The sequence below is a fragment of the Bombus vancouverensis genome, chromosome 12 (genome assembly GCF_051014615.1).
Source record: "Bombus vancouverensis nearcticus chromosome 12, iyBomVanc1_principal, whole genome shotgun sequence".
NCBI lineage: Eukaryota > Metazoa > Arthropoda > Insecta > Hymenoptera > Apidae > Bombus > Bombus vancouverensis.
The window spans coordinates 13,399,187-13,425,661 of NC_134922.1; the positions used below are offsets into that span (position 1 = coordinate 13,399,187).

At 51.6% G+C, this 26,475-nt stretch overlaps 1 protein-coding gene across 2 annotated transcripts in view; it reads left to right on the forward strand.

Moving 5' to 3' along the window:
* Positions 1–16,194: 16,194 nt before the first annotated feature.
* Positions 16,195–26,475, forward strand: part of LOC143303468 (uncharacterized) — a 31,312-nt gene continuing 21,031 nt past the window's right edge. Inside the window, exons 1-2 of one of the 2 annotated variants that reach the window (XR_013059819.1) lie at positions 16,195–18,387; positions 18,634–19,883. Coding sequence is in view for 1 of the 2 variants with exons in the window: in XM_076623521.1 (XP_076479636.1) it covers positions 18,041–18,387 (347 nt within the window). In the remaining variant the exon portion in view is untranslated. The remainder of the gene's footprint in view (positions 18,388–18,633; positions 19,884–26,475) is intronic. The other variant, XM_076623521.1, reaches the window with a different exon arrangement.

Here is a 26,475-nt window from a genome sequence, read left to right on the forward strand (position 1 = left end):
GGCTAGAGAAGACGGGGTGAGAAGAAGGTGGCTCGGCGAGCGAAACAAAAAGGGGGCCGCAGCATCCAGAAGCCTCGGCCGGGGCTCGTAAACACAGCGACAGAGTCTCTTGTTTTCTTATCTACGGTGGCAACAATGGGCCCCCAAGAAACAAAAGACGAAAGACGGGCTATTTATTTCGGTCCATTGTTTCGCAGTAGCGCGGAGTCAGGCTTGCGAGGTTGCTTGGCGCACAGAGAGAAGGAGAGAGGTAGAGAGGAATGAAGGGCGGGGGAGGGGGAGAGAGACACAGAGAGACAGACACACACACACAGAGAGAGAGAGAGAGAGAGAGAGAGAGAAGGCGGGAGGAGGTAATGTAGAGAGAAGAGCTACCTCGAGATGGCTGCAGAACCACACGCCATAAAGACTAAACGCTATGAAACGCTCCGCGGGTCCTCCTACCAAGCCGTACATTGCCTCTCGCCGGAGCCAAGGGTCTATCGTACCTTTTGCGGAGATAACGAGCTTACGAGCTTAATACGACGATGAAATACTTACAGCTATAAGTATCGCGAGCTCTTGTAATTATGTCCGTGCATCGTTCCAAATTAACAAATCCCATTTATAGAAAGTAGAACCCGCGGTATGTGCGCGCCGCTTTCAAGAATTCAAAGGAGCGCACGATGCATTAGAACCTTTGCCAACCTTCATCAGCCACGATATGCAATCTTCCCGTGTGCTCCTCCTCTTGTTTGGAAACGCAATCTTCTCAAACCGCCTCTTGTTCTCCGTGCGCCTTTCTTCGTCCAGCGAGGGAAAAAGCCTCGTTTTCAATTGAAACGAACGCAAAACCAATCACGCCCGTCCCCCCTACGATTATCTTGGCAAGAATCGAATCGCGTTGGCCGATCGCGAACAGAGCCGTTTCACCGTCACCGGGCATCCCTTGGCTTTCCCGTTCTCTGCCGCGCATCGCCCTAGCGCCCTTTGGTTACCTCGGCAGCTCCGTGAATTAATTAAAATTTTCGCAGCCACGGTCGAGACGGTGGGCGGCGAGAGGCTAATTCTCCAGCAAGAAAATTCTGATTCTAATTTCATGCAAATGGCCGCCTGTGCCGGGGCACCGAGCCGAGGGAGGGGGTTGCCAGCGAGCACAGAGAGGGTTGCGTGACGCGAGGGTGGGGCAAGGGTGACCCCCCAGCCGGCGACACGAAGCTCTTCCTTCGGGGGTGGGCCAGGAAGGGCGTAAGAAGAGCGACAAAACAATGGAACGAAATTTAAATTATGCTCCCCGCAAAATGGCGATCGTATGCAAAGCGATGCTTATCCAGCGGAGTAGAAAGTGAGGAGGCGCCGACGACTTTGCAGATGCCGGCAAACCTTCCTTCCACCGTCATGCGTCTTCTTTTCTGTCGTTCCCTCTGTGTCTGGTCGCTCTTAATCTTGTCCACCGTTTCTTTACAAACGACGAGTACCGTAACGTGTGCACCTTGCGTGTCGTTCGTCTCCCTGCACGCAATTTCCCATGTCCTTTCGTGTGCTTCCGTTTGCTTCTTCGTTCGTCCCAGTACTTCGGAAGAAGGCGTACGTCCATCGAAACACAACGAGGCTAACGCGTTTAACAGGGTTGTGCACGTAGTTTGTTCGAGATATATGAAATTTTACCGTTCGAAAGCCGGTGATGACATCGGTGCGCCGGCGAGGACCATTCGATGCGACTTTCGTGGGTGTAAGAGCGGCGGCGTCCAGCGTCGAACACGATTACGCGTAATAGTTCGACGCAGGATAAAAACGCCGCCGACTAGGATTAAACCCGCCACGACACGGATACCGCGCGATACGGCAAATAGAAACGTTTTACGAATACCCGGATACCGGTGAAGTCGGTATTCTTGTTGCGGCTGATTTTCTCTTCTCTCGCGTCTAAAGGGATGCCGGTGGACTGAGAGAGGTAAGGAGAGGCAGCGACGGCGACGGGGGCAGGAGGATGGATTCATTTATCTTTCCCGTAGATCTAGCTTATATTTCACCGCCCCCTGAGGCAGATACTAAGACGAATGGTCTCTCGAGCAGATCTTGCAAAACATCACCCCCGCGTTCCCTCCCACCCCCGCTGGCCCACCCAATGGTGACTTGCCATCGAATGCAAATGTAAAACACCGAAGAGGCGAACTGAACTCCTTCAACGCGGCGTCAACCGATGTCGCGCATTTATTCCAACCGCAAAAACCACCATGAATTACGTTAGAGGAGCAAGATTAATCGCGGCGGATAGAGAAACGCGGGCGTCGTTCGTTTCGCGAAAGAACCAGAACCGGAAGTAGTTTCTTAGAAAATTGCAACGATCGACGAATATGAGTTTGCCTCTGGAAAATTCGTCCGGTACCGATCCCAATTATGCGAGAACCACCTATAGTCGTTGCACACGCAACAGCGGAACGCGAACTACAGTTCGACGAAGAGGTGGTCGTCCACGTTTAATCCCTCGACGTATCGCCTCTCTAACTTACATTTACCATTTTTTTTTTCTTCTATCGTCGTTCTGCCGTACGGCTCGAACAATTCTATTTCGTAATATAGTCGTCGCACGACTGGCCATCGTCGTTAGGCAAATTCCGAACCAATTTTCCTCCTCGAAATTTCCCCCATACGCATAAAAATTCGCAGTTCGTTTACCATACAGAGTCGGTTTCTCGCTTTATCGTTATAAGATGAAACGTTCCTAACGCTCCTAACGGTAAATATCGCAATGGTCTCCGCAGGACGAGGCTTTAATCTGTGCGATCCAACGCACGAAACACAGTTTCACGAATGGCCGACGCGTGTCACGGCATTAAGAAGCGGCGACCGTTTTGCGATCGAAGGGATTGACGAAAAGGAGGGGGGAGGGAGGGGGAGAGAGAGAGAGAAGGGAGGTAAAAGAAAGTGACCCGAACCAGGGTGGTCAGGAAGTGACCACCTGGACGTACGTTTGGTTGACCGGTCAGACGGGTTCGCGATAAAAATTCCATGGAAAAGTTCAGGACGCGTTACGCGTTCGAAAAACCGGTTCCCATAAAGCCGAAAGCCGGAGGGAGCGCGCGGGGAGGGGGGGGGGATTCGCTGACCGTTGGTCGACCCTGAAGGGTTGCTCGCGGCTAGTAGGGTCGCGCAAGAAGGGATCGGGTCACGATAAAAAGACCGACTCGTCGTTCAAGAAGTGGAAGCTTTCCCACGAGCGCACCCGTGCAATTTTTCTTCGAGCACCTTGACGGCGTGAACCGTCGAGCAGATGCAATCGCAACGTCCGTGGAAAAGCGAGCGAGAACACGAGATTCGCGCGAGTCCAAAGTTCGAAGTTTCGACGCGAGGTTTCATACCGAGGATAACGATCGAACGGCGAAAGATAACGCGTCCGAGGATACCGCGTGGAAAGACAGGAACGTTTTGTCGGTGATTCTTCTTCGAGCAAGAAATCGTTTCTCGGCAAACGCGTTCGAGATAGTGCAGCGTGAACGTGGAGATAGGAAACGGAGAGAGGAGGATGGAGGATAGAGTATAGGGGGTTCAAATTGGTAACTCTAGAAGATCAAGATGAAAAACGAGCTAAACGCTCCTCGCCTCCCCGCTGCCATGGCCCTTCAACCCCCACCTACGATCACCTCCGGAGAAACGAGCACAGTCTGGTATATGGCAGCACCCCTCTTTGAAACAGCCCTCGCGCGAGGCAACGCCACCGTTTTAATATTAATGGAAAGGCTGATGGCAGAGCTGAAAGGAAGGAAATTGAAGGAAAATAAAAGGAGGAACGTCCAAATATCCAGATTGCCCCGGAAGCCAGCTAAAATCTATCCTCCTCGCGATATCCTCGGATCCCTTCAATCCCTTGACTTATCGTTCTCAACTAATTCGCAGCGTGGCTCGTTCGAGAGGAACGTTCGACAGAACCTCGAGATAACTTTCTAAAGAACCGGCGTTCCATGTACGCGCTTTTCCACACATTTTACAGCAGATTCGACAGCGAGCGACGATCGATCGCTGGTCGATAGCTGGCGCGCGCTCTCTTCCGCAGGAAATGACGACGCATCGCACCAAGTGCTCGATAATTCACGGTTCAGCTGACGTGCGCCGACCCGATTGACGCAAAAAGCGCGCGAGACTAATCTCGGGAGCCAATGAAGGGCGTGAAACCGGCCGAAAGAACCGGAGACTGGACACACCAGTTGGACGGTCTAATTAGAGGCTAGAATGATTTTCGATACTCCGTGGAACTTTGGCCGACCGTCATCGAACCATCTGCGAAGGGAAAAGAGAACGGTGGAAAAGTTCGGCAGCCGAGGAACGACCGCAACCTCCGATTGTCAATGCGATGGGTAATTAACTTTAAACGAGTCTGGTTTCGGAAAGCTCAACTTTCCGATGAACGACCGCATCAAAAGACCGTTCCTTTGCCACGCAAACTCGTCGTTCGATGATCCGACGTTCGTGCCAAGGAGGAGAGTAGAGTGGAATCTTTCGCACGGTGGAGTGGACACCGATTTCATAAAATTCGTGATCAGCGCCCAACCCTCGTTAATTCGTTCGTTGCAAGAGGACGGTATAGACGGCAGTAAATTTCGACGTTTGAAGAAGTAACGTTTCGAGGTACGCAGTTGATCCATGCGCGGCCTCCGAATGGGTCATTTCGCAATTATTACGAACGATAAATCTAGTTGACACGCCGGAAAGAGAGCGCGAAAGGTGCAAACAACGCGGTACGCAAAAATTTTCGTTATCAAAGGGATTTCGATCGACAACGTACCGGTCTCAACGGTCCATTCGGATAGTCCGTGGTCGTCGTACGACACGCGCCGAGCAGACGACCGCGGACGAACAGACGAACGAACTAGACGAAGGATATAAAAAGACACGAATAACGATCTTCGAATTTTCCTGCGTGGAACGAAGTTCGGCGGTAAGCGAGCTGACGCAGGATATGGGCAAACTGAAAGAAGAGTAGAGAAGAGGATAGGAAACGAATGTCCACAGTTGTGGCAGGAACTCGTCCACGTAAATCCTGGAAGGTTCCATGTAAGTTATAGAACGCGGCGAATGGTCCCGCGGTTCGTCTCCAGGAACGGCTTTCGTCCTTTTATCTGGAACTGCGGTGCCGCTCTCTCGCGCCGGGCAAGCCGGGCGTCTTGGAGCGGGCGTCTCCTGGACGACGCCTCGGATCAATACCGACGCCCAGCGTCTCATTGGCCCCTTCTCTTAGGTGCCGTGGAAAATCGCCCAGGAGATGACGGCCAGGAAGAGGCAGGAGGGTGCCTGCAGGAGGGGCAGGGAGAAGAGGAGGATGGCTCTAAGGGGGTGAGCCGAGCGGACCATCCTTCCTCCATCCTTCCACAGCCTCCAGCCATTCTTTGCAACCGCTTCACCCTCCAACGCGCCTGCCGCGCCTCCCCCGCCACTGTGTCGTCTTCTTTTCTGGCCACCGTTCGTTTTCCACAAAGTACACGACACTCGTTGACGAGGGATATTTTTTCCAAGGCTCGATACCTTTTCGCCGATGTAGAAACATTTTTCTCTTCCGTCCGTAACTCTGAATGCCTTTTATTCGCCGACGTTTTTCCTGCACGCGTGCCAATTATTCTCTCGAACGTAAACAAATTGCATCTCGTTTCGTATAGCTGAAATCGTAGACACGTGCTTCTCTCGCGAGTCATATTCTCCAGCTTTTCGACAGTACTTTCGATGCTACCAAACGATTCGACCAACTCTTTTCCAATAAGAGGTTGGCCGAGTGAATTGTAAAAAGCGGCCACCCCGGGTAACCGAGATCCCAACGGTCTCGTTCGTCCTTTTTTCCAAGTTTAATCGAACGACCGGGTGAGCGGTCAACAAGGTTCATTAGTACGTACACGTACGGTAAACTACACGACCGCGCGTCACCGCTCGGGCTCGCTTTAAAAGCCGAGTCTCGCCTTTTTCCCTCGTAAACTTGCGCGGTTATCGGCAGATGGGGGTGGGGAGGGGGTGGAATCAATGAGAGGATCGGGACGGCAGCTTGCGCGTGACCAAGTGATTTTTTGCGCTTTCAGCCCCTTTTTGCACCATTTTCCTCTCGCTCTTCCAGCTCTCCTTCCCGTTCCTGTACGACCGTACGGGTTCGCTCCTCCAGCCTGGACCTTTTCCCCCGTCCACCTTTTTTCTCCCTGTTGCCGGTGAGCGCAACGCGCGCCACGGGACACATTATTAGCTTAATAACTCCAGGGGACCTTTTTTTAATCCCGCCACCGTTTCCAGGAGAAGCTGTGCCCGCGGAAGACTTTAATTAAAAAATAAACAAGCGAGCCGGAGCCGGTAAACGGGCGCGAGAGATTTGAGGCCGGCCTGGACCGGCCTCGGGACATTTGCATTTCGATTCTCCGGCCACCGATTCGCTTCTTTATCGCGTGTTGGCCAGGCCGCTGCAAGATTTGCGAGAGCCGGCCGGCAACGGGACGCTTTTCGTCCCGGGATTACGGCAAAGTTACGGCCGGTGAAAAATTCAACAACTCGCAGATGAATTATGAAATAACTCGGGCTCGGGTATCGGCGAAAAGTTCAAAGGCGTGCAAACAGGTGTATTTACCACAGGCGACGGCGGGCCAGAGGGTGGTTTACACCGCGTATCGCCACCCACCAAACAACGTTCACGAAGCGATAAACAGTTTGCATTTTGTTGCATGGCCCATCGTATAATTAGCGCTTAATAAATCGCCGCGCGCTTCTATGGTCGCGCTCTTTCGCGCGGCACTGATAAACAATCAGCCGGCAGAATTTGATGGAGCAAAGTTTCACGGAAAAGAGATCCGGCCGATTGAAAATTTTGCCGTCACGGAGATCGAAAGGTTGGACGATCGTGTAAAGCATCGGCGAAATTTTGCCCGACACCCGATACGCTACGCTCTCGATGCTATCGAAAAACTTGACCGCCTCTCGTCCCTTAATTGGTAATTAAGGAATACGGTGGCCTATCCCGGCCACTTTGCTCGATCGTCGAACCGCAAACACGCGCAAGGAAACTTTAACATCGCGTTACTCCCATTACGTGCGAAGATCGCGGACCAAGCGGCGCGCTTACGTATCGTAGATTCCAATTTCGTTCCACGAACTTTCCGACGAATACGATATTTCGATACGAGGTACGCGGTTGAAAGCGGAAAGAACCTGTTACAGGTCCGTAAGTGGATAGCTGACGCAGTACGCAGTTTGTAATTACGAGGAGGACGGTGGTGGCATGCAAGTTCAGAATTTACTGGCAACGTAGCGAATTTTTAAAGCTAGATACCCTCCTCCCGCGAAGAAGCGAAGCGGCAATTGCCATTTCTCTCGATAGAGCGGAGAACAGCTCGTCCAAGGGGAGATCCGGAAGGATCCGAACGAGGAAAGATACCATTTTGAATGTCGAATTTTCCGCAGACAAACTAAAGTCCAAGTTAGCCACGGCTTAAGGCCAGCCAATGGTAGCCTAGTGGAGAGGCCCGGCAAGGTGTCCGGCGGCTTATTTTTCCAGGAGGGTGAGTGTCGAGGGTGGGGATAAGTCGCGAAGGCGGTAGGGTGAGTGGGATGGCCAGCCTTAAGCGAAAGAGGGGAAAAGACTGGAAAGTGGGGTAAAATAGGCCGCAGGGTGGGGACGAGAGGGCGACACTTAGATGGCTAAATCGAGGGGTTAGAGGGTGCTGCGGGAGTACCGGAGGCCGAGAGAGGGCCGGGTGTCCCGATAGGCGTCCGAGCGACGGAGTCTACGCTTCGTTAACCCATTGCAATGTTATTTAATTTGCAAAGTACACGACGCGACAAGAGGCTGCCCCGGGTAATTTTGAAATTTCAACGGGCCGAGTGGACGCCAAGACGGTTGCTGCTACTCGAAGCGTATCACGGCGAAGAAACGATTCCCTCGAACACCAAGAAATACACAACGACACGGATAGCGACGCTACGACCAGAGATGCCCTCGTTGTCTCTCTCTCTCTCTCTCTCTCTCTCTCTCTCTCTCTCTCTCTCTCTCTCTATGGAAACGAAACGATCTGTCATCCTTTGAATGGCAGAACGCCTCTAAGGAAAGAATCAACCACGGACGCCGTCTGACACTAGTTAATCGACGGTAAAAAAAAAAGAAATCCTAACCCTCGCAGCTAAGGAGCACGATCAACCGAAATCGAGACCTCCGCTCCGAGACCCAATTCACCCTAAATTTCTTTCGAACAAGTGTGCAAAAAATCATGGTCGGAAAACAGGGGTGACGATCTAACCCTAAACATCGTCGTTTTTTCCCCTGTACCCTCTAATCTCTAATCTAGGTTTTTTCGCCCGTGTTTTTTCGCACACCACCCTCCCTACCAACCGCTGCCCGCGGCTGTGTTATTATGCTACGAGTGAACAGGTAACACGGAGACGTTAGACCGTGGGGACGCTGCGAGTCAGAAAAAAAAGAAAAGGAAAGAAAGAATGAATAAAAGAGAGAGAGGGAGAGAGAGAGGAAGGGAGAGAGAGAAAATGCTAAATGCTGGTCGGAGCGACGACGACGACGACAAGTCGCTGGTGTGCTCGTATTTATATACGGCACGCTGACCAAACGATGATGATTTATCTGTAGGGATGCACGCGTTCGCCTGAAACGTTCGGGTAAATATAAAATCTCGTGCATCCGGCTGTTGACTGATGATAGTAAAAACCCATTGCCCGAGCAAACACGGCGAGGAATTTAAACGGAGCCTATTTTGCGCTATTTGACGGCCCCGTGGAATCCGTACGGATGGAAATATTGAAATACCGGGCGCGTCACGTATTCCGAATTAAATCACTAGACGTCTGAAAAAGAATGCTCGCTAGTGCCATTCTTAGCGCGTTCCGTGTCGATGCGTGTACACGATTTTGAACTCTTCAATTTGCGGAATATCTAGACGACGCGTTACACGTAACGACGCGAACGAGCAAATAAACGAAAAAGATCGTGAAAAAACGTACACCGTCGAGAGTGCTACTTTCTCCTTACTTCGCTACCGAAGTTTTCTAGCCCTATCTTTGGACTGCTTGCTGCGAGTAACAGCGATGCGACGCGTTCTCAATTGCCAAAGAATCGGCCGAAGAGAAGAGAAGAGAAAGAAGAAAAGAGAAAAAGAAAGTACATTTCGGAGGTGGACAAACGCTCCGAGTATGACATTCGGAGAGGAAATAATCGAGATCGTCGGTTTATGCAGAATTAGGCTGTGACAGGACCAACGAGAACAGTAGTGCGTCGCGACGGCCTCGAGCATAGCCGAGAAGCAAACCCGCGGGAACGGGAACGCGATACAAAGTGTAGTCGGGCGATCATCAGTTGGTAGAGGAGGCGCCACGGGTTACCACGATCCAGAGACGAGAGAGCCGCGTCGGTAAAAGGGAATTATTCCTGGATCTCGTCCAATCTACGTGGATTGTTCGATCCTGTCCCCAAGCCACCCACGCTCGGGTGAGAGTCCTTTCTCGCGACAGCAATCTTCTTCGCAGTATGGCGTTTTCATTACGCGCGAACATCGTTGATCTCGAACGTCGAATAATATCGTAGATCGACGATAGAAAACGATCCGCTTTGTACGACTTCGACGGCCAGTACACGATTTTTAAGACGAAAAAGTACCGATACGCGAAACTCGAAGCATAATACGTAGTACGACGAGAGAAACTCGGAAGAAAGTTCGGTTTCTCTTTTACGTAAACGAATCGAGTTGAAACTTGTAACTTGGGATGACGTTAAATTGAAAAATGACAACGAAGAGAACAAGTTGATCGAGGTCGTAGACGATTCGAGTATAGATCATCGTTGAAAGAATTCCTTTCGAGCGAGAGAGATACTTTTTTAATTTAACGCATACAAGGTATGGTCAGTTCGACGAGTTATTTTCATCAAGGTCGCCGGTCTTGACTCTCTTCTCTTGACTCTCCCGTCCTGCGGTATCTTTCTCGTTCTTTTTCAACGATGCAGCCTATCATCCCTCTCGCTTGAAATCTTTTAGACGCAATATCGGCCAACGTACGTAGTATTCCCTCGGAACCAAAGCTTGGCGAAACTTTCAACCGATCCGACTATCGGATAACCCAATATCGAGACGAATAATATCGAAAAAAAAAAACCTGCTTATTCGATATCCTACGTTTTACAAAGAGCGTGTTGTTATCTGTTGTACGTCGCGTCCGCCCACGTACATCGAGTTCTCCTTCGTTTCTCTGTTTCGTCGCTGCGCTTCAGCCGCTTCGGAATTCACCCTACAGCGATCCCGATATATCAATTCTCCTCTGCAACGAAGGGGATGATGCATCGTGTGCGCCCTGTCGTAGAGCTTGACGAAGCCACGCAGCACTCTCCTCGCACTTATTGCTCGGTACTTTACGAATTGCGTAAGCCTCGAGAATATCGATAGTCTAATAATATGCGTTATGATCGCTTGTTCACGGCCTATCGATGCTTGAACTTTCGTGCTCTCGGTTTTTCGGAAGGCGATCGCGCGTCAGGAGTTACGGACCCGGTGATTTTTACGCGTGCGGCGAGAAATTCGAAGGTTCGAAAACTCCACGGAGCGCGTATAATGCAGAAAAATGTCTAAAATATTCGACACACGATATACTTGCTGTGATATTCGCGTAAGCGAAAGGATCGTCTTTCCATTCCTTTTCTTTTTTTGTCTCTTTCTTTTTTCTTATATTCGTAAAAGCATGAATTTGCGCCAACATCCGCAGCAGTCCGCTTCCAACACGATTGTCTAGCGAAAAATGACAAGCACGAGCAACCGTGGATCGATCATCGCGAAGGCCTAAAATCCGAAAGATGCTTGAATTTTCGTTGTTTCCGTCGTTCGACGATTTCGCGTACATTCCTCGCTATTTCCTCTGCCGCTATTTCGTCTCCAGCTTCTATGCGTGCCTGTAGCTTCGTGCGAGACTATGACGCGAGGAAAGTGTTTTCTCCTCCCAGTTGGCCGCATAGAGAAACCAGGATCGCGGCGTATTGGCAAACTTGGTCCCGCCAATTTTAGATGCTTTGCCTTCTTCTTTTTTTCTGTCCGTTTGCAGCCTGCCGCTTGTTCCTCGTCTTCGTCTCCCTCTTCTTCTTCTTCTTCTTCTTCTTCTTCTTCTTCTTCTTCTTCTTCTTCTTCGTCGTCGTCGTCTTCTTCTTCCAACCGTCATTCTCTAAGCGCGAGTTGCCATTTTATTTTCACGAGTACGCCCGCTATTTTTGGCCGTTCTAGAAAACACGCCTCTCCTTTTTCCGGGTCTTGGCAACCACGTTCGGGAGACGCGATCGCGAACCAACGCATGCCGCGTGCGAATTTATTCTTATGCATGACCACGAAAAATATTGAGCGAAATCGCCACTGCCAAAAAGCCAAGCGAATTGCAATTTTTGACGGTCGTTCGGATGCACTCTAACTCTGACGAGAGTCGCCTCGAAATCTTTCCGTTCGCTACTTGCCAAAAGTTAAAATCTGCTTACATTGTACTGGTTTTCAGGATAAAAACAGGCGGACCCGTTCTCTTTCGCTCTCTCTCTCTCTCTCTCTCTCTCTCTCTCTCTCTCCCTCTCTGCCGCGCGTCTCACCGGTTTCCATCATTCGTGTCGTTTTTCGGCGACGATCGAGGATGCAGAATTCCATAAACGAAAGGCGCAGGGAGGGGCGAAGAGCGCGCGGCAGTCATCGAAAATATTCAATTCGATATATTTGAAAGGGGCAGGGAGTAGTAGCGGGACGGAAAATTTATTTTACGCATTGTGTAAATAACGCGCGCGCTGCACACAACGAGGCGAAGCGTTGCACAGATAATGTGTGCAGAGTCCCATCAGAATTGTGAGTATTGATCGTTTCGTAGTAAATATATAGTTTGCACTAGCGCGTCCTAGCGTATCCTAATATGTCGATAAATATGGCGGAATAGTGTCCATCGGGATGATGACTATCGGCAAAAGTGGGCATTTCGCTTCTTCTGTGTGGCGAGTGAGGGGAGCGAAAGGAGGGTCAATGACCTCGCAGAAAATCGATCGACTCGAGATCAGAAAGGACGAGGGTCAACGTAGAAATTGCAATGCCGCTAATAACGAATCGCGCGAAAACCGCTCGTGGATAAATGTCGCGAAATCTCGTTCCTGCGCGATCGAGCTTCGAGATCAGACGCTCGAACGATCGAGGGGGCGAAAAACTAGCGCTTCGATCGCTCGCCAATGCGGGCAAAAATACGTTGACTCGATCGCTTCCGAAAATTCTCACGACAAACGCGAACAACTTTCGTTCGCGTTGCAATCGTACGTTCGCATCGATAACGTTGTTTCTCGAGTTCGAGAGACATACGAGAAAGAACGATCTCGATGGCGATTTTACGTTAATTTCCTTTTTAAACGTCGAAAGTCCTTCCGCCTGTTGGGATAAGCGTATGACGACTGTGACGAGATGTTCTAGTTCGAAAACCGCGAAGCGAGGTTGATCGAACGAAGCACGATGAAACGAAAAGTCCTAAAATTTTCCGTCATTTACAAAGACTACTTGGAAAGCTCTCTCTCTCTGTCTCTCTCTCGCTCTGTCTGTCTCTCTCTCTCCCTCCCTCCCTCCCTCCCTCCCTCCCTCCCTTGCTCTCCGCAACGTAACGAAGAAGTTGCGCGTCATCGAATCTCCTTCGTACGGACGAAAAAAGGAAAAGAGAAAGAAGAGAACGGAAAAAAGAAAGAGTTGGCAGAAAAATACTTCTCCTTCCGCGAGAACTAGATTGATTTTCGTTTCGGCACAATGCGAGCTGACTCCGGCGTATGTCCGCAGCGAGCAAGGCACTCGAGTTCTTTGATGCTACAGACCAATAGAAACCAATTTACTTGGCGTTATAGCTACAGACTCGACAGTGCGCACGGCTAACAACGTATCCTCGTTATTGCGTCCATTAAAAGATCGTGCGTTGCTCGTATAATAAAAAAAGGAAAAAAGAAAAAAAAAATAGATGGGGAGAGAAAACGCGACATACCGAATAAAACAAACGCGAACGAGTAACAAGCAAACGCACGGGCTGTGATCTAGAAATTTCCCAAATAGCCGGGAAAATTGGAGTCGAGTATACGTGTACACGCACGAGTACCGTGCATTCTGGCCGAATGCGAACGCGTCGAGGTGCAGCGGGGGGTCGCGATCGAAACCCAGGGATCGAGGAAATCTTTTTTGTCGCGCGAACCTCGCGCGCATTGGCTCGCCGTGTTTCGTATCCGCGTATTTTCGGACGATTTTCTCCTCTGTACGTCGCGCGAAAGAGGGGAGACACGGAGAACGAGAGAAAGAGGGCTCCTCTCTTCCTCCCTGCCGCCGTCCGCTCCGTTCCCTCCCCTTTGCCGCCGCGTTTCTCCGTCTCTGTCGCGTGCCTCGCTCGCCCCTCGGCAACGCTCGCGCGCGTCTCTGCGGAACGGGAGGCAACGGACCAGCGTTTAATGTAAATCGCCACGCACGGGCCGCGCGCGTCGGAGTGAGAGGGATGCTCCGTGGCGCGAGGGGGCCGCAGGGGTCGGCGGGGCGGCGGGGCGGCGGGACGGAGGGGGCGCAGAGGGCGGCTCGGCGAGGGGGCGACGTCGGGGACGAGGAAACATACATATGTATGGGTAAATGTGTACCTACGCCCGCATCAAGCTCTCCTCCTCCCACTCTCTTTCTTCGCGAGCGAGCTCTCTCCCTTTGCCGCTTTCTCCCTCCCACCCTCGCCGCATCTTTCTCCTCGGCCCTCTTTCTCCCTTCCTCCCACATCTCTTTCACTGGATACTACCACCATCCCGTTCGGCGGCCGGTCGACTCTCTTTTTCGTTCTCCAGCTCCATCCCTGTCACGCTACCCGCCCGTTCGATCGCCTCCGCTTCCTCTATCGTCGCGCGCTTTCTCGCTTCACCCGCGCCTCTACTACTATTATTCCAGCTCTCTCTCTCTCTCTCTCTCTCGCTCTCTCGCGTGACCGTTCCGTGGACGAAGCGGCGCGAGCGCGTCCTTCTTTCTTTTTTTCTTTTTTTTCCCCCGTCACGCCCCCGGGTCGACGAGTGATTTTTATAATCTGCTACTTGTTGCGCGGCGCGTACCAGCGGCCGGCGTGCGGCCCGCCCGGAAAAACCGGAAAATAGAGGAAAACAAAAGCGAGCGAGCAGGCGCGGTGCAGCGCGGAGACCGACCGGCTACGTCCAGAGAAGCGAACACAGGGTGGCCGGCCTGGGCAATGGGCTGGGAGGACGTCGGGGTGGCGGCGGGGGGAAAAAAAAGGAAAAAGGCACCGCGGGACCAGCCGGCGAATTATCCGCGTCGCTGTGTGCGGCCACGCTCGCCTCTGTGAGCGTCTCTGTCCCGCGCGTGCCGGCCGAAAATCCATTTCCAGTCCAGAGATTTTTTTTTCCTCTTCCTTTTTCCTTTCGTTCCTCCCCTTTTTCCCGTCGCACTGCTACCCCGTTCGCACTTATAGGCCGTGGCACGCGTCGCGAAACAGATTTCCGCGTACGATGAACAGCTGCTCTCGTCCACGGGAAGCTGCTGTCGTCCGACGCGCACCGTCGACGGTAAACGCACGGCAGAGAAGCGTCTCCGTCGACGCGGCGACGCGGCTGAAATAAACCGCGAAAGCCAGAGTGGGCCGTGTAAACGCGAGCAACAACGAACGCCCGAGACACGGACGTTGCATCCATCGCGCGTTATCCCGCGTGCCCCGAAGGCCGTGGACCCGTTCGAAAGAAAGAAGGAAGGAAGGAAAGAAGGAAGGAAGGAAAGAAGGAAAGACGGTAAGGACGTGGAGTCTGTTAATCGACGGGGGCCGAACGGACGAAACGCGGCAACTTTGTCTCGCGTAGCGAGGAGCCAGAGTTGCCGCGCAAAATGGCTTCCTCCTTTTCAGGAATTATCGCGATGTAGGAAGTCTCGGTGGGCATGGTGGGGGTGGAGGTGGCCGCGGAGCGGCTGTCGGCCGAAAGTTTAAAATAGAATATCTCGCGTGTAACTTTCATCGGTCGTCAAAAAATCATGCAGTGTCGTACCTAGCGGGGGGCTCAGCCTCCCACCCGCCTCGCGGCGAGGAACAGAACGAACGAACGAACGAACGAACGGAGGGGCGAGGAGAAAGGAAAGCCGAAAGGGGGAAACCGACGCGCGGGAAGAACGGCGTGGAACGAGAAGGAAACGACGGGGAGAGCAGCCCTCTCTTCGCGTCGCCATCCGCCAAGCTCTAGGATAGGCCACGCGGTTCGACGTGGATACGGCGGAACGTACTCAGACACATGCACGCGCTCGCCAAGTGTGCCGCGCGCGCTCCATGCATCGCCGTGCAACGCTCGCGCGTGTGTGTCGAGAGCGCGCGGCGCACCGCGACGATTTACCGCCGGTAACTCGCGTCCAGGCAGGAAGTTCTCGCACAGGCCGAGCAAAGATATTTCACAGCTTTTGTCGATAGCGCCGGTCGATTCCGTATTAGGAATTACCGAGCGCATGGAGACGGTCGCCGTTCCGACACACGGCACCGCCGACCGATCGTCCCCGGTCCGCACCGAGTCAACCCCAACCTCGGTCCGCCAGACTTTCTGCCGGTCGAATTTCAAGCTCGAGGATGCCTTCCGGCGGCAGGATATTCCGATAAGGATACACCGTCGTATCGAGGGCGGGATTTTCCCGCGACTCTTCGCGTCACGGTGCGCGGCCGTGCGCGCTTCCTTCGCAATTCCGTTGTTTCCGCTCGCATTCGCGTCCCAGAACCAAAGATCGATCGCTCTTCGAATAATCTCCGCTCCGGCGGTATCGCGAACGCGATCGACGATCCCTCGAGTGGCGGTCATTTTCTTGGGTACGCGTGACGGCGTACGGCGACAACTCGACACGACCGTAGCTGGTGCAGTCGGTTTCGAAAATTCGTCGACTCGACCAGTAAACAAAGACGGAAAACAGAGGCGAGACTCTTCCGCGAAACGAGAGACGCGGAAAGCGCGGCGTGCCGATCGTTTACCGTTGCTGTTACAGTTGCAGAGGAGGCTGCCGCATCGAGCTCTGATTTTCACTCTCCACGCCAATGAATGACGTAGCGAAGATACACCGCGACGGCAACGGCAACGGCGGCGGTGGCGGTGGCGGTGGCGGTGGCGGTGGCGGTGGCGGTGGCGGCGGCGGCGCGGCGGCCCGATCCGCTCGCTCATATTCGCTAGAGCTCGCGCTCGCCTAGCCGCGCGCGAGTAGAGTACACACGGTGTGATCGGGGGCGCATGCGCAAACGCGTTGCGCGCCGCGACTCGACTCGCCTCGGCCCGACTTCTCGGCTCTCCGTGGCTCGCCCTCCCCGCCGCCAAGGTGCATGCATGCATTCTATGCGGCGTGCACCGCATTAGATGCATTTCTAAGTCGCGCCGCAATAAATCGCAGAAATATCGAAGTGGAGAAGTCTGCCGCGCTGGCCCCAAGAGCCTCGAACGAGAGAAACCGTGGCCGCCCGCGTGACACGCGTCCAATTCGACGATCCGGACAACGCGATCATCCAGCGGGGACCGAGACGCGAACCGACCCGACGATCGCACGGTAAAAGAAGGTGGCCGCCGGCTGAGAAACACCGTGAGAGACGCGAAACACTGGACGACTACTACTCTCAGACCGCCAGAGCTCGATTTTCATAGAATCCGATAACCCGGTGTGCGAGGCGTAGTTGGTCCGCGGCTCGTCCTCCCGCCACTTCTCTTCTCTTCTCTTCTCTCGACGAGGAAATCCCCAGGGAGGAACACAACACGCAACGCTCTCGCCGTTTTGGAGATCAGGTTCTCGTGGCAACGCGCGTTTACGTACGTGCACACGCACGTGCGAAACTGGTGACGTCTTTCTCAACGTGTATCCCATAAATCCCTCTCTTAGCCGAGAAGCTGTGGTGGTGGGGGGGAATAGGGGGCTGCACGGCTGCTCGGAGAAAGCTTTTCTTTTTTCATCTCGAACGGCTGAAAAATCGCAGGCGTCGCCGCCAGTGATCGAGGCCCGCGATAACGCGCTCTCGTCGTCCACGTCGAATTAGAATAATGACGGACGGTTGTCGTTGGCCGGGCAGGAAGTGATAAAGATTACGTTCAGCGACCCGGCCGCGTGCGTGACGCCTCGTGAACGCGCGCGATTTTCACGGAAAAGGGCCGCGTCACGGATGCGGCAGCGTATTCCAAGGAGCAAGAAAAGAATACGACACACTGAGTCACGTGCGAACCAGTCCCTCCCACTTGCGGACGCGGTGCCGCGGATTTCAGTGCACTGAAAATCGTAACATCGCCAACCTCTGGCAGGCAGCTCCGCTTCCTCGAACGCCTCGTCCTTTCTTCTTCGTTGGTAATCGAACATCGCCGAGTATCGTCGGGAGGAGATCGGCATCGAGATCCAGATCGAGGATACAACCTCGCGGGTTATCCCGCAGCAGGATTTCACGCGAACGCAGACCAATTGCATCACGGTGAATGCCTATGGACGCGGGGGATCGCGAGTGAAACGAAGATCGGGAAGATCGGGAGGATCGGGAGGATCGGGAAAATCGGCGGGCAACGAACGGTGCCGCCTCGGAAAACCATAAACGCGCGTGTTGATCGGCGCCCTGTGCGGTGACGAGCCGCGTACGGCCCTGGTGCACGTTTTCGCCGGCACGGCACTTGCGAAAAATTCAGCTCTGCCGTGCAGCCGAGTTAATCAGGAAGCGCACACGTTTTTCCACGACACGCGCGGAGCACACGAGATTCGACTAGCGACTAGCGACTGGCGACCACAGTGTCTCGTCCTCGGCGTTAGCGTCGTCGTGTGGAACCGCGAACGAGCGTGTGATCGGAACGATGCACGCGGAGAACAGTGCTCGTCAGTCGAGAGATCTTTGAAAGAAAACGGCAGAAAGTGGGAATAATCGACGCGCTGTGTGTACCACCGAGCGAACAATTCTTTCCACGCGTCATCCATCATTTCGCGGTGGTGTTTCGTCCGATCTCATTTATCCACCGCCTCTCCACGAGGCGGCAATTTCGTCGGGGTGATAGGTGCGCGAGTGAGTGAAACGAGAAAAACTGACCGGTCTCGCGAATTAGTGTCGGATGAACTGGAAACATCGTTCGTACGAAGTGAAAGAGGATGGTGACGAGGACGACGACGACGACGACGACGACAACGGCGACAAAGGCGGCTGCGAAAACGGCGGCGGCGACGACGACGACGACGACGACGACGACATCGACGACATCGACGACATCGACGACGCCGACGACGACGACGACGACGACGACGACGACGAAGACGAAGAAGACGAAGACGACGAAGACGACGACGACGGTGACTGGTACGGGTACGTGTACGTGTACGTGTACGGGTACGAGCATGATCAGGACGACGATGACGCGAGGCTGGTAGATCGAAGATCCACTGGACACGAGTTTAGGTTCAGGTAAAGTTTCGTCAACGCGACAATATTTTACTAATATCGAGCTTCGTTGCTTCGTTCGTTATCGATTCGTTCGGAGGCACCCGGCAACGATCGACGATTAAAACAGAAATCCAAGATACAACATAGATCGATCCCTTTCCCTTTCTCTATCTATGTATATTGTATCGATCGAACGTTGCAACGGGTCTCTTCGACGATTGTCTTCCGCGCTCGACTCTAACAACTATTAATATTCCTTGCTTGCAGAACTCTGACCGGTACACGCTTTATGCCGCAAACTAACAAACCGAAAGCACGCGGATTGGAGGAAAATGGCTGGTCCGGACTAGACTCACGCTACTCTCCCTTCTGCCCTTCTTCTTTCTCTACCTTCCAATCATCGCGTCGTTTTTCAGCTTTCTTCGTTGCTTCGCTGATCTCACGAAAAGCACGCTTCGTTCTTCTCGCTAGACTCCGCGGCAGAATTTTTCACTGGTTACAGAAATACGTATATACGTGTATCATTTACGGGCGAAAGTTTGCAAAGAGATCGTGGATATTCGTTCGAAACGCGACGAAACTCTCGAGGATCGACCGTAAGCGAGTCATGCCAGGCTTTTGTGGAACGATCGATCGAATAGGTGCCGGAAGGAGAGTGGGTGGTGTACGGAAAATAGAGAGAGAGAGAGAGAGAGAGAGAGGGAGAGAGGGAGTAGCGTGATGATTAGTTGCAGTGTTTTGGAAAACAATGCGCAAAATTTCGCCGGTGATAAATAATAAAAGAGCGAGTAAAGTGTAACGTCGGGCAAGAGTGAAGTGGCGTGCAGGTCGTGCGTATGAATAAACAACCCGGGCATATGTATTGTCCATTAACGAATAAAAATTAAATAAAACACGAGCAGAGATTGTCGTTTGGAAACTTGAAACATTCATTGTCCCTTCAGCCTGTTATCTTTCCCGGACAGTCGACGGTACGATGGAACGATGGAACGATAGAACGACAAAACGGTGGAAAGATCCGCAACCTCGACGAGAGTCTATTGCCCCGTACCCGTACCTTTGCCCTGTCCTCCAACACGTACATACACGACACCAAAAAAGAAAGAAGAAGAAAAAAAAGAAAAAGAGAGGAGCAAAAAAAAAATGAAAAAGATGAAAAAAATGGAGACAAAGTGGCAAGCGCGTTCCCTATAACGTTACGAGTAAATTTAGCTGGCTGGAAACCCGGCAATGTTGCAATTCACGCAACGCGTACTCGGCTCGCCCCTATCGTATCCACCTCTCCTCCCCTCTCGCCACCCTTAATTTAAACCCTTAAACAGGTCCGACCTGGTGGCACCTTGAAACCTTCTGTCTGCTAACAGGAGACGAGATAATACTCGAACGAAGGGTACACGAAGGAAAGGAGGAAGAGCGGCTAGAGCGAACGGGTCTCGAGGGTCAGGAAATATCACGAAGGAGAAAAGAAAATGAAAAAGCCGAGGAAGAGAAGAGGAATGCGAAATAATTCCAGATAGGTTGATGCGTCTCTCTCCCCTTTGCTACCCCCCACCTCTGGACACGGGGCATCACCGATGGTCTCGCCCTTCCCTTCCGGGCCCTGTTCCACCCCCCTTTTTTAAGGCGGCCAGCTGCGGGGTCAGTTTTCGACGGGCGCGCGGCGCATTAAGATGCTACGCACGAAATTTGTCATCGACCTCGTGTCATCGTGTCTCGTGACCGCGTGAAAATTCGCTCGCTCGTTCTCGCGTGTATGTAGGTGGCAAAGCAGCAACGCACAACCACCCCCGAGAGTCCCCGATGGAGAGGAACGAGCGCCAACCGAAGGAAGAGCGCGAGAGAGAAAGGGAAGAAAAAACAGCGTGGCGCGAGAACAACCGGCGGATTGCTTCTGCAGTGATGAACGCGTGATGGATATTAAATGGGTGCACGGTACGCATCGACAGATTAATTCCATTTCCAACAGGCCCTGCTGCTTTTCGCGAGCAAGGTTTTAACAAATACGCGACCGCGCTGCGAGCCAGACGATCCGAAATATTAACTGTCTGCTTCTCTCTCGCACGCTCTCTCTCTCTCTCTCTCTCTCGCCCTCTCTCCCTCACCCTCTCTCTTTCTCTCGCTTCTTTTCTTCTTTTTTTTTCTTTTTTCTTGTTTTTTCGTTTGTCGTTTTATCGTCGCTCGAAATTCCATGAACAAATATTTGCCGAACATCGATCACTCTCGCGATAGAAAGACGCGATACGAGCATGGTTCGTAACTTTTCTCGCTCAAGCGGCCGAGACTTGTTTTCTCCGGCTGTGTTCTCCGATTCTTCTGGTTACCATTGCGATCATTTTCCCGTTCAAAAACGATTTTCCCGAGTTTGAAAAGACGACGGGTTCGTTATAATGGGGAGTCTGTGTTTTCGAAACGTCTAGCGTTAAATTACATTCGCCAAGTCAATTTTACACACGTGAAATTTGCGTTGCTCTGTGCCCGTGAAAATTCCAAAGCTACCCAGTGACAGGAAATTCGAACGCTTCTTTGAAACGCGGCCTGTCAATTCTACCCTCGTTTGCCGTGCCAATCGTTTCGCGTCGTGCAAATAATTAATCGCAAATAATACCGCTTTCCGTGAAAGCTGTGAAAGGGTGAGCAACCCCTAAAAACGCGCGCGGCTATATCGGCTCGTTTAATTTCGCTAATTTCTTTTCTGCCGTTCGCGCGGCCCTCTGACACGAATCGAGGGTAGCAGCCCTTACGTTTTCCTTCCACATCGGTCGCGACAGACGACAGAGGACGGAGACAAAGGAGAAGACAAAGAAGACCGAAGGAGACGTTAGAGAGTTCGCGAAACGTTAAAAATCTCATGGGGTTGCGAGAAGAGCGGAACGGGGGAACGGGGGAACGGGGGAACGAGGGAACTAGAGAAAGTAGCGAGGACGAATCACCGGGAAAATAATTGCTTCTCGTACGCGACGAACGAAAGAGTATCTGTAACCGCGAAGATAATGGCGGCAGGATTCCGGTGAAATATTTTGGAAATATTCCTTTATTTGGACGAATAGAATGCAAACTGCGCTGAAAATTTCTTCGTGCTCTACGGTCGACGCGTTCGCTGCTACTGATCGCTGCGTACCACGTCTCGCGGCGATCACTTTCCTTCCTTCTCGTCGTAAAGTATAAGACTCAGAGTAAAATAAAAAACAAGGGTATAATTTGAAAGTGCAGTTTGGCGGCATTTGAACACGTATCTCGCTTTTAATCGCGCAAGTTAACAAGAGGAGAGCAAGCAAGGTTACGAATACCGATTCGAGCTCGAGTATTTCGTCAAATCTTCGTAGCCACCTTTCGCATCGATAGATATTAAAAAGCTGGTATTTTCCGTCAACTGTCTGTGAGGCACAACCCTCTCGTCGTACGGACGCTTGATAACAAAGGCGGAAAAAAGAAAAGAGAAAAGAGAAGAATCATTTCATCGTCTTATCGCTGCAACCGTTACAGTTAGTACGTGTAGCCCGAATTATCTAGAGACTTAGTCGTTGGATCCTCGTTAATAACTAGAGAAGACGCAGCTGCTTGGCTAGTTTTTGTATGTTTCAGCAAAAAAAGGTTTAGAAAGGCAAACAGCAGGCAGTGAGGTTAAAACAGACGTTGTCGGAAGACCAAAGACATCTCCGACGAAAAATGTATACACGGTTGCCGTAAGATGGAAACGATCGTATTTTAGTAGCACCGATATTTTCTCGTGTCTTAACTCGAGGTTGAACAAAAGCCGCGAGTATCGATCCAAGAGAAAACAATGACTTTCCAAGTTCGCGTAAAAGAACGGAAAAACGTTACCAAAGAATTCTATTATCGTCACGACTGATTGAATCGGCCAATCATCAGGCGGAAATTGGATCTCCTCGTTCCTTTTTAAGCGACAAAAATTTCTCTCTCATCTTCTTATCACTGAATTACCTGTAAAAGTTCCGACTAACCGGCTCGTTGTCAGAGAGCTACACCACCACGCCTGAACCGAGGCTAATTTCGTCCTACCCCTCGACGAAAAGCGAAAACTCTGCCTCAAACGGAGCAAACGGCAAAATTGTTAGACTCGAGCGACGAATTTCGGGCATCGAACTGCGATCAAAGCCGTTTCTTCGAGAAACCGCAGACAGACCGTATTTCACGCGAAAAAAGAAAAGAAAAGAAAAATACAGGAGAGAAGAAACCGTGTTCGAATCATCGAAGCGTTATTGATTAAGACAATCGACGAGACCTCTTTCTGTGATGCGACTTTCGAGAGGAAGGCGAAGAAGGAGCGACAGAGAAGGAAAGGGACAAAGTCGCGGTGGGGGACAGGACGTTGGAGAGAGGGTGGATCGACAACGGGAAAAGATGGCGTAAAAATGGAGGGTGAAAAATACGAATGGGATGGGGGTCACGGAAATTCCCACCCTCTCGACGCTCCTTTGCGGATGTTCCGTTGGGAATACTCGGGAAGATTTCCAAATTTCGTATCCCCGAGGCGCGTGGCAACTTTTTAAGACGTCTTCCATTAGCGGAGGGTCCGATAGGGATTGTTTAGTCGCATGATTTACAAATGGAGATTGCCTTAAAAAGGCTCGTGACCGTTCATCGAACGAAGTTTCGTCGGTTCGACCATTTCGCCCCTAACCCCCGCCCCCGCAGCAAAAAATTAACATACTAGATCTTTGTTTTTCTGAGTTGCAAAACGGTAGAAGCTGTTCCTATCGGAGTTTCGTGAAACTCGAATAGCAAACTAAGCAGAAAAAGAACGAGCATCGACGCGTGCAAAACCACCGCCGCGTCGTCTACTACGAGACAATCCGATATAATACCGCATCGGTTAGATTCTCCGAAGAAGAAGAAGAACGCGTGGCGACGCTTTCGTCGGGTCGTCGTCGTCGTCGTCGATGTATTATTTATCGCAATATCGCATTAGCGGTGCTTGATTGGAAAAATCGATATGGTCGCGGGTAAGTATCGGAGGAACTAAATGATACGAAACGTAATGCGCATAGATCTAATTGGTAAATGGTATACAGAAATTTTTTGCGACCGACTGTATCCAAAGATAACCAATTCGATAAACGTAGCAGATAGAAGCGAGAATAATCTGTTTTCCTCGAATGAACGCGTTTCCCGCCTCCTGATAAATGTGTTCCGTGGTTTGATTCGAAGAGACAATGCAGGAGGAGCCGGTATCGGATCGAAAAAGCGGAAGATCTAATTTTACAAATATTCGCACATTCCGAGTAATTCAAGGCTGCGACTGAGGCTAGCAGGTAGACGGGTGTGGGGGAAGGCAGCAGCACCGAGTTAAAACAAACATTTTTGCGCGTGCGAGCTTCGGCCATAAAGCTCTGCCCGGCCAAATGCATTGGCCGGCAGTTGCATAACACTCTAGAATAGCTTCGGAAAATGGTGGACCTTCTCTCGCGGCTGGCTTTTTCTTTTTCGGTCCGCATCAGCCGTTCTACGACGTCTCTATACCGAGAATCGGTTGCCCGGCTCTCCCTTCCCGACCAACACGACGAGGTTCATCTTGGAACACGGAAAATATACCGACTGGCTACTTCTTTGCCGCGCGTCGACTCCGAAATGGCTGCTAATTGGGCACAGCTCGTCAAGCAAAGAACGACGATACGACACGGGCGATTAATCGAGGCAACGCAGCAGGAGACAAACAAAATTTCGACGTATATAGGTTAGCCGGGATCGGAAGGCACGATGCAATCGGTGCCAAAAATATTTCAGTTCCGGCAGAAAATATAAATTCCTCGTATACAACGAATCGAACGGTTTTCTTTTCTCCGAACGCGCGCCTACACCAACATTGCCAGGCAATTTAGAATGCAATCCGTACACCACGGTGCACGCTATTTTCGACCTTAAACGAGCCTCGCATCGTACAAACAAATCTATTTGTCTGGCGCGAAAAATGACAGAAGCGACTAAGCGATAACTAATAACTTTTCGAGTCTCAGCCATCCGTACTATACTTTGGCCAAGACGAACACGCTGCGTGTTCGAGAGACAGAGAAGAGAAACACGATTGGATTGGTGTTGCTCGAGTACCGCGTGTCTCGATCTCGATCCGCGATCGCCTGTTACGCAACCGAGAGCCGCTCAAAACCGATCGAAAATAGCACGCGAAATGGCGGTTATTTTTTGGAGGGCTCGGGGGAGAGACAGAGAGCGAGAGAGCGAGGCGTATCGGAAGCGAATCTTTAGCCAAACGCCGATGTCTAAAAACGATGTCTCTTACGTTGCAAAACGTATAGTCTGTCGAGAGTCTCGGAGAAACTCGATTTCCTGGGTTCAACGTCCACAGGGAGGAGGAGGAGGAGGACGAGGACGAGGACGAGGATGAAGTCCCTCTCGATCTGTCGAATCCTTTCGAGGTGTCTAAGGCAATTAAAATTATTTATTAAAAGACACCGGTCGAAAGTAAAGAAAGAGACAGGGGGAGGGAGAGTGGGAGAGAGAGAGAGAGAGAGAGAGAGGGCGCAGAGGGGCGATGGAGAGGCGCGATCCGATTAAAATCTAATTTTTCACGGATACTCTCTTAATTAAAACATTAAATTGATTGCGGCGTAAGGTTGAGGTGGCGAGGGGGGTACCGTCTTCTCGAGGCGGGACGAAGCAACGAGAGGCAGCGTCGAAGAAAAAGAGAGGAGGCAACGGAGGTGGGAGAAGTGGAGGAAAAGACAGGGTGGAGATTCGCGCGAAAATAAATGAAAATGAAATCAATTATAAAACTGTTTGAGGAGACTCCGAGGAGCAGGCAGTAACCGATGGACGGATAGACGGACGGACGGACGGACGGACGGACGGACGGATGGATTGGTACAGGTCGATCTTGAATTTTCTTAATTAAAAATCTACAGACTTTGCTTTCAATTAAAAACCGAAATGCCACGGCTCGCTCGTTACCGGTTTTCCAGTTCCTCCGAGGGGCCACGAAATAGCGTCTCGTCGATCGAACCCGTTGATAGAACAACAAACTTGGGCGAAGACGACGCGACGCGACGCGACGCATATTTTCCGCCTTTCGTGGCAATGCAATCTTAAACTTTGAAACACCGTCGATCAGTCCCGTTTAAACAAAATTCTCTCTGTCCATTTCGTCTTCGGATTACGCATAACGCAAGCTTCTTCCATTCCCCGTGAATATCGATCGCCGCGGGATCAGCTCGATCCCTGGCATTTTTACAAACTTTCCCTTCTCGATCACACGTTAGACAGGATATAGATAGAAACGTTGACGAACACGTTCAGAAGATCAGCGCACGATCGTTTCAAGCGATATTCGAACGGGAATATAAGGAGAGAGAAACGGTTGGTTGGGCGAGTATTACGACGAGTTTAAGATTTTTCTCGCGAAAGGGCGAAGATTCGTCGAGTCGATTGGAGAGAGAGAGAGAGAGAGAGAGAGAGAGAGAGAGAGAGAAAACGCGAAAGGGTGAAAGAAAGGGTGAAAGGGAGAAAGAGTGAGAGTGGCTCTCTAATCTTCGCGAGATTTTCGCGGCACGAAGACATTGCCTCGATTTATGATCCTCCTAAATCTCGACCGTCCTCCCCTCGGCCAGGCTCCTTTGTCCCTGGACACTTTTGCACTTTTAAAACTTACTTCGCCGCGGAAATTTCATTATAAGTGTCGTGGCTCTCGTCGCGGCGATAAGGCGACGCCAACTTGCCCAAGGCGCGCTTGCCGCTTTACATCGCGGCCTTTTGAAATATCGCCGTGGATTTCACCGCCTCGTCCTTTCCTTCTGTTTCGGCCCCGCGGACTTTTCCACGACTTAATCAGCGCGGGCGCGCCACTTTATAGATAAACAAAGTTAACATGTTGCGAACTCGCCACCGAAATATTGCCGCTGAATTGCCAGCCGCGCTTCCACGGGAAAAACCCGACAACTCGCCAAAGTCTACGGGTGTAATCAGCGCCGCGATTCTCCCCAGCTTCCATGGAAACCGAAAGAAATCGAACGACTAAACTCTCCAAATTCGACGCGTCGCTCCAATTCGTGCGAACGAAATTCCCGTCACAAGCGTCGCTGTATCTTCTCTTCGTCGATTTCGACGCCCCTTCCAACAGATCGATTAAGTCGGACCAAC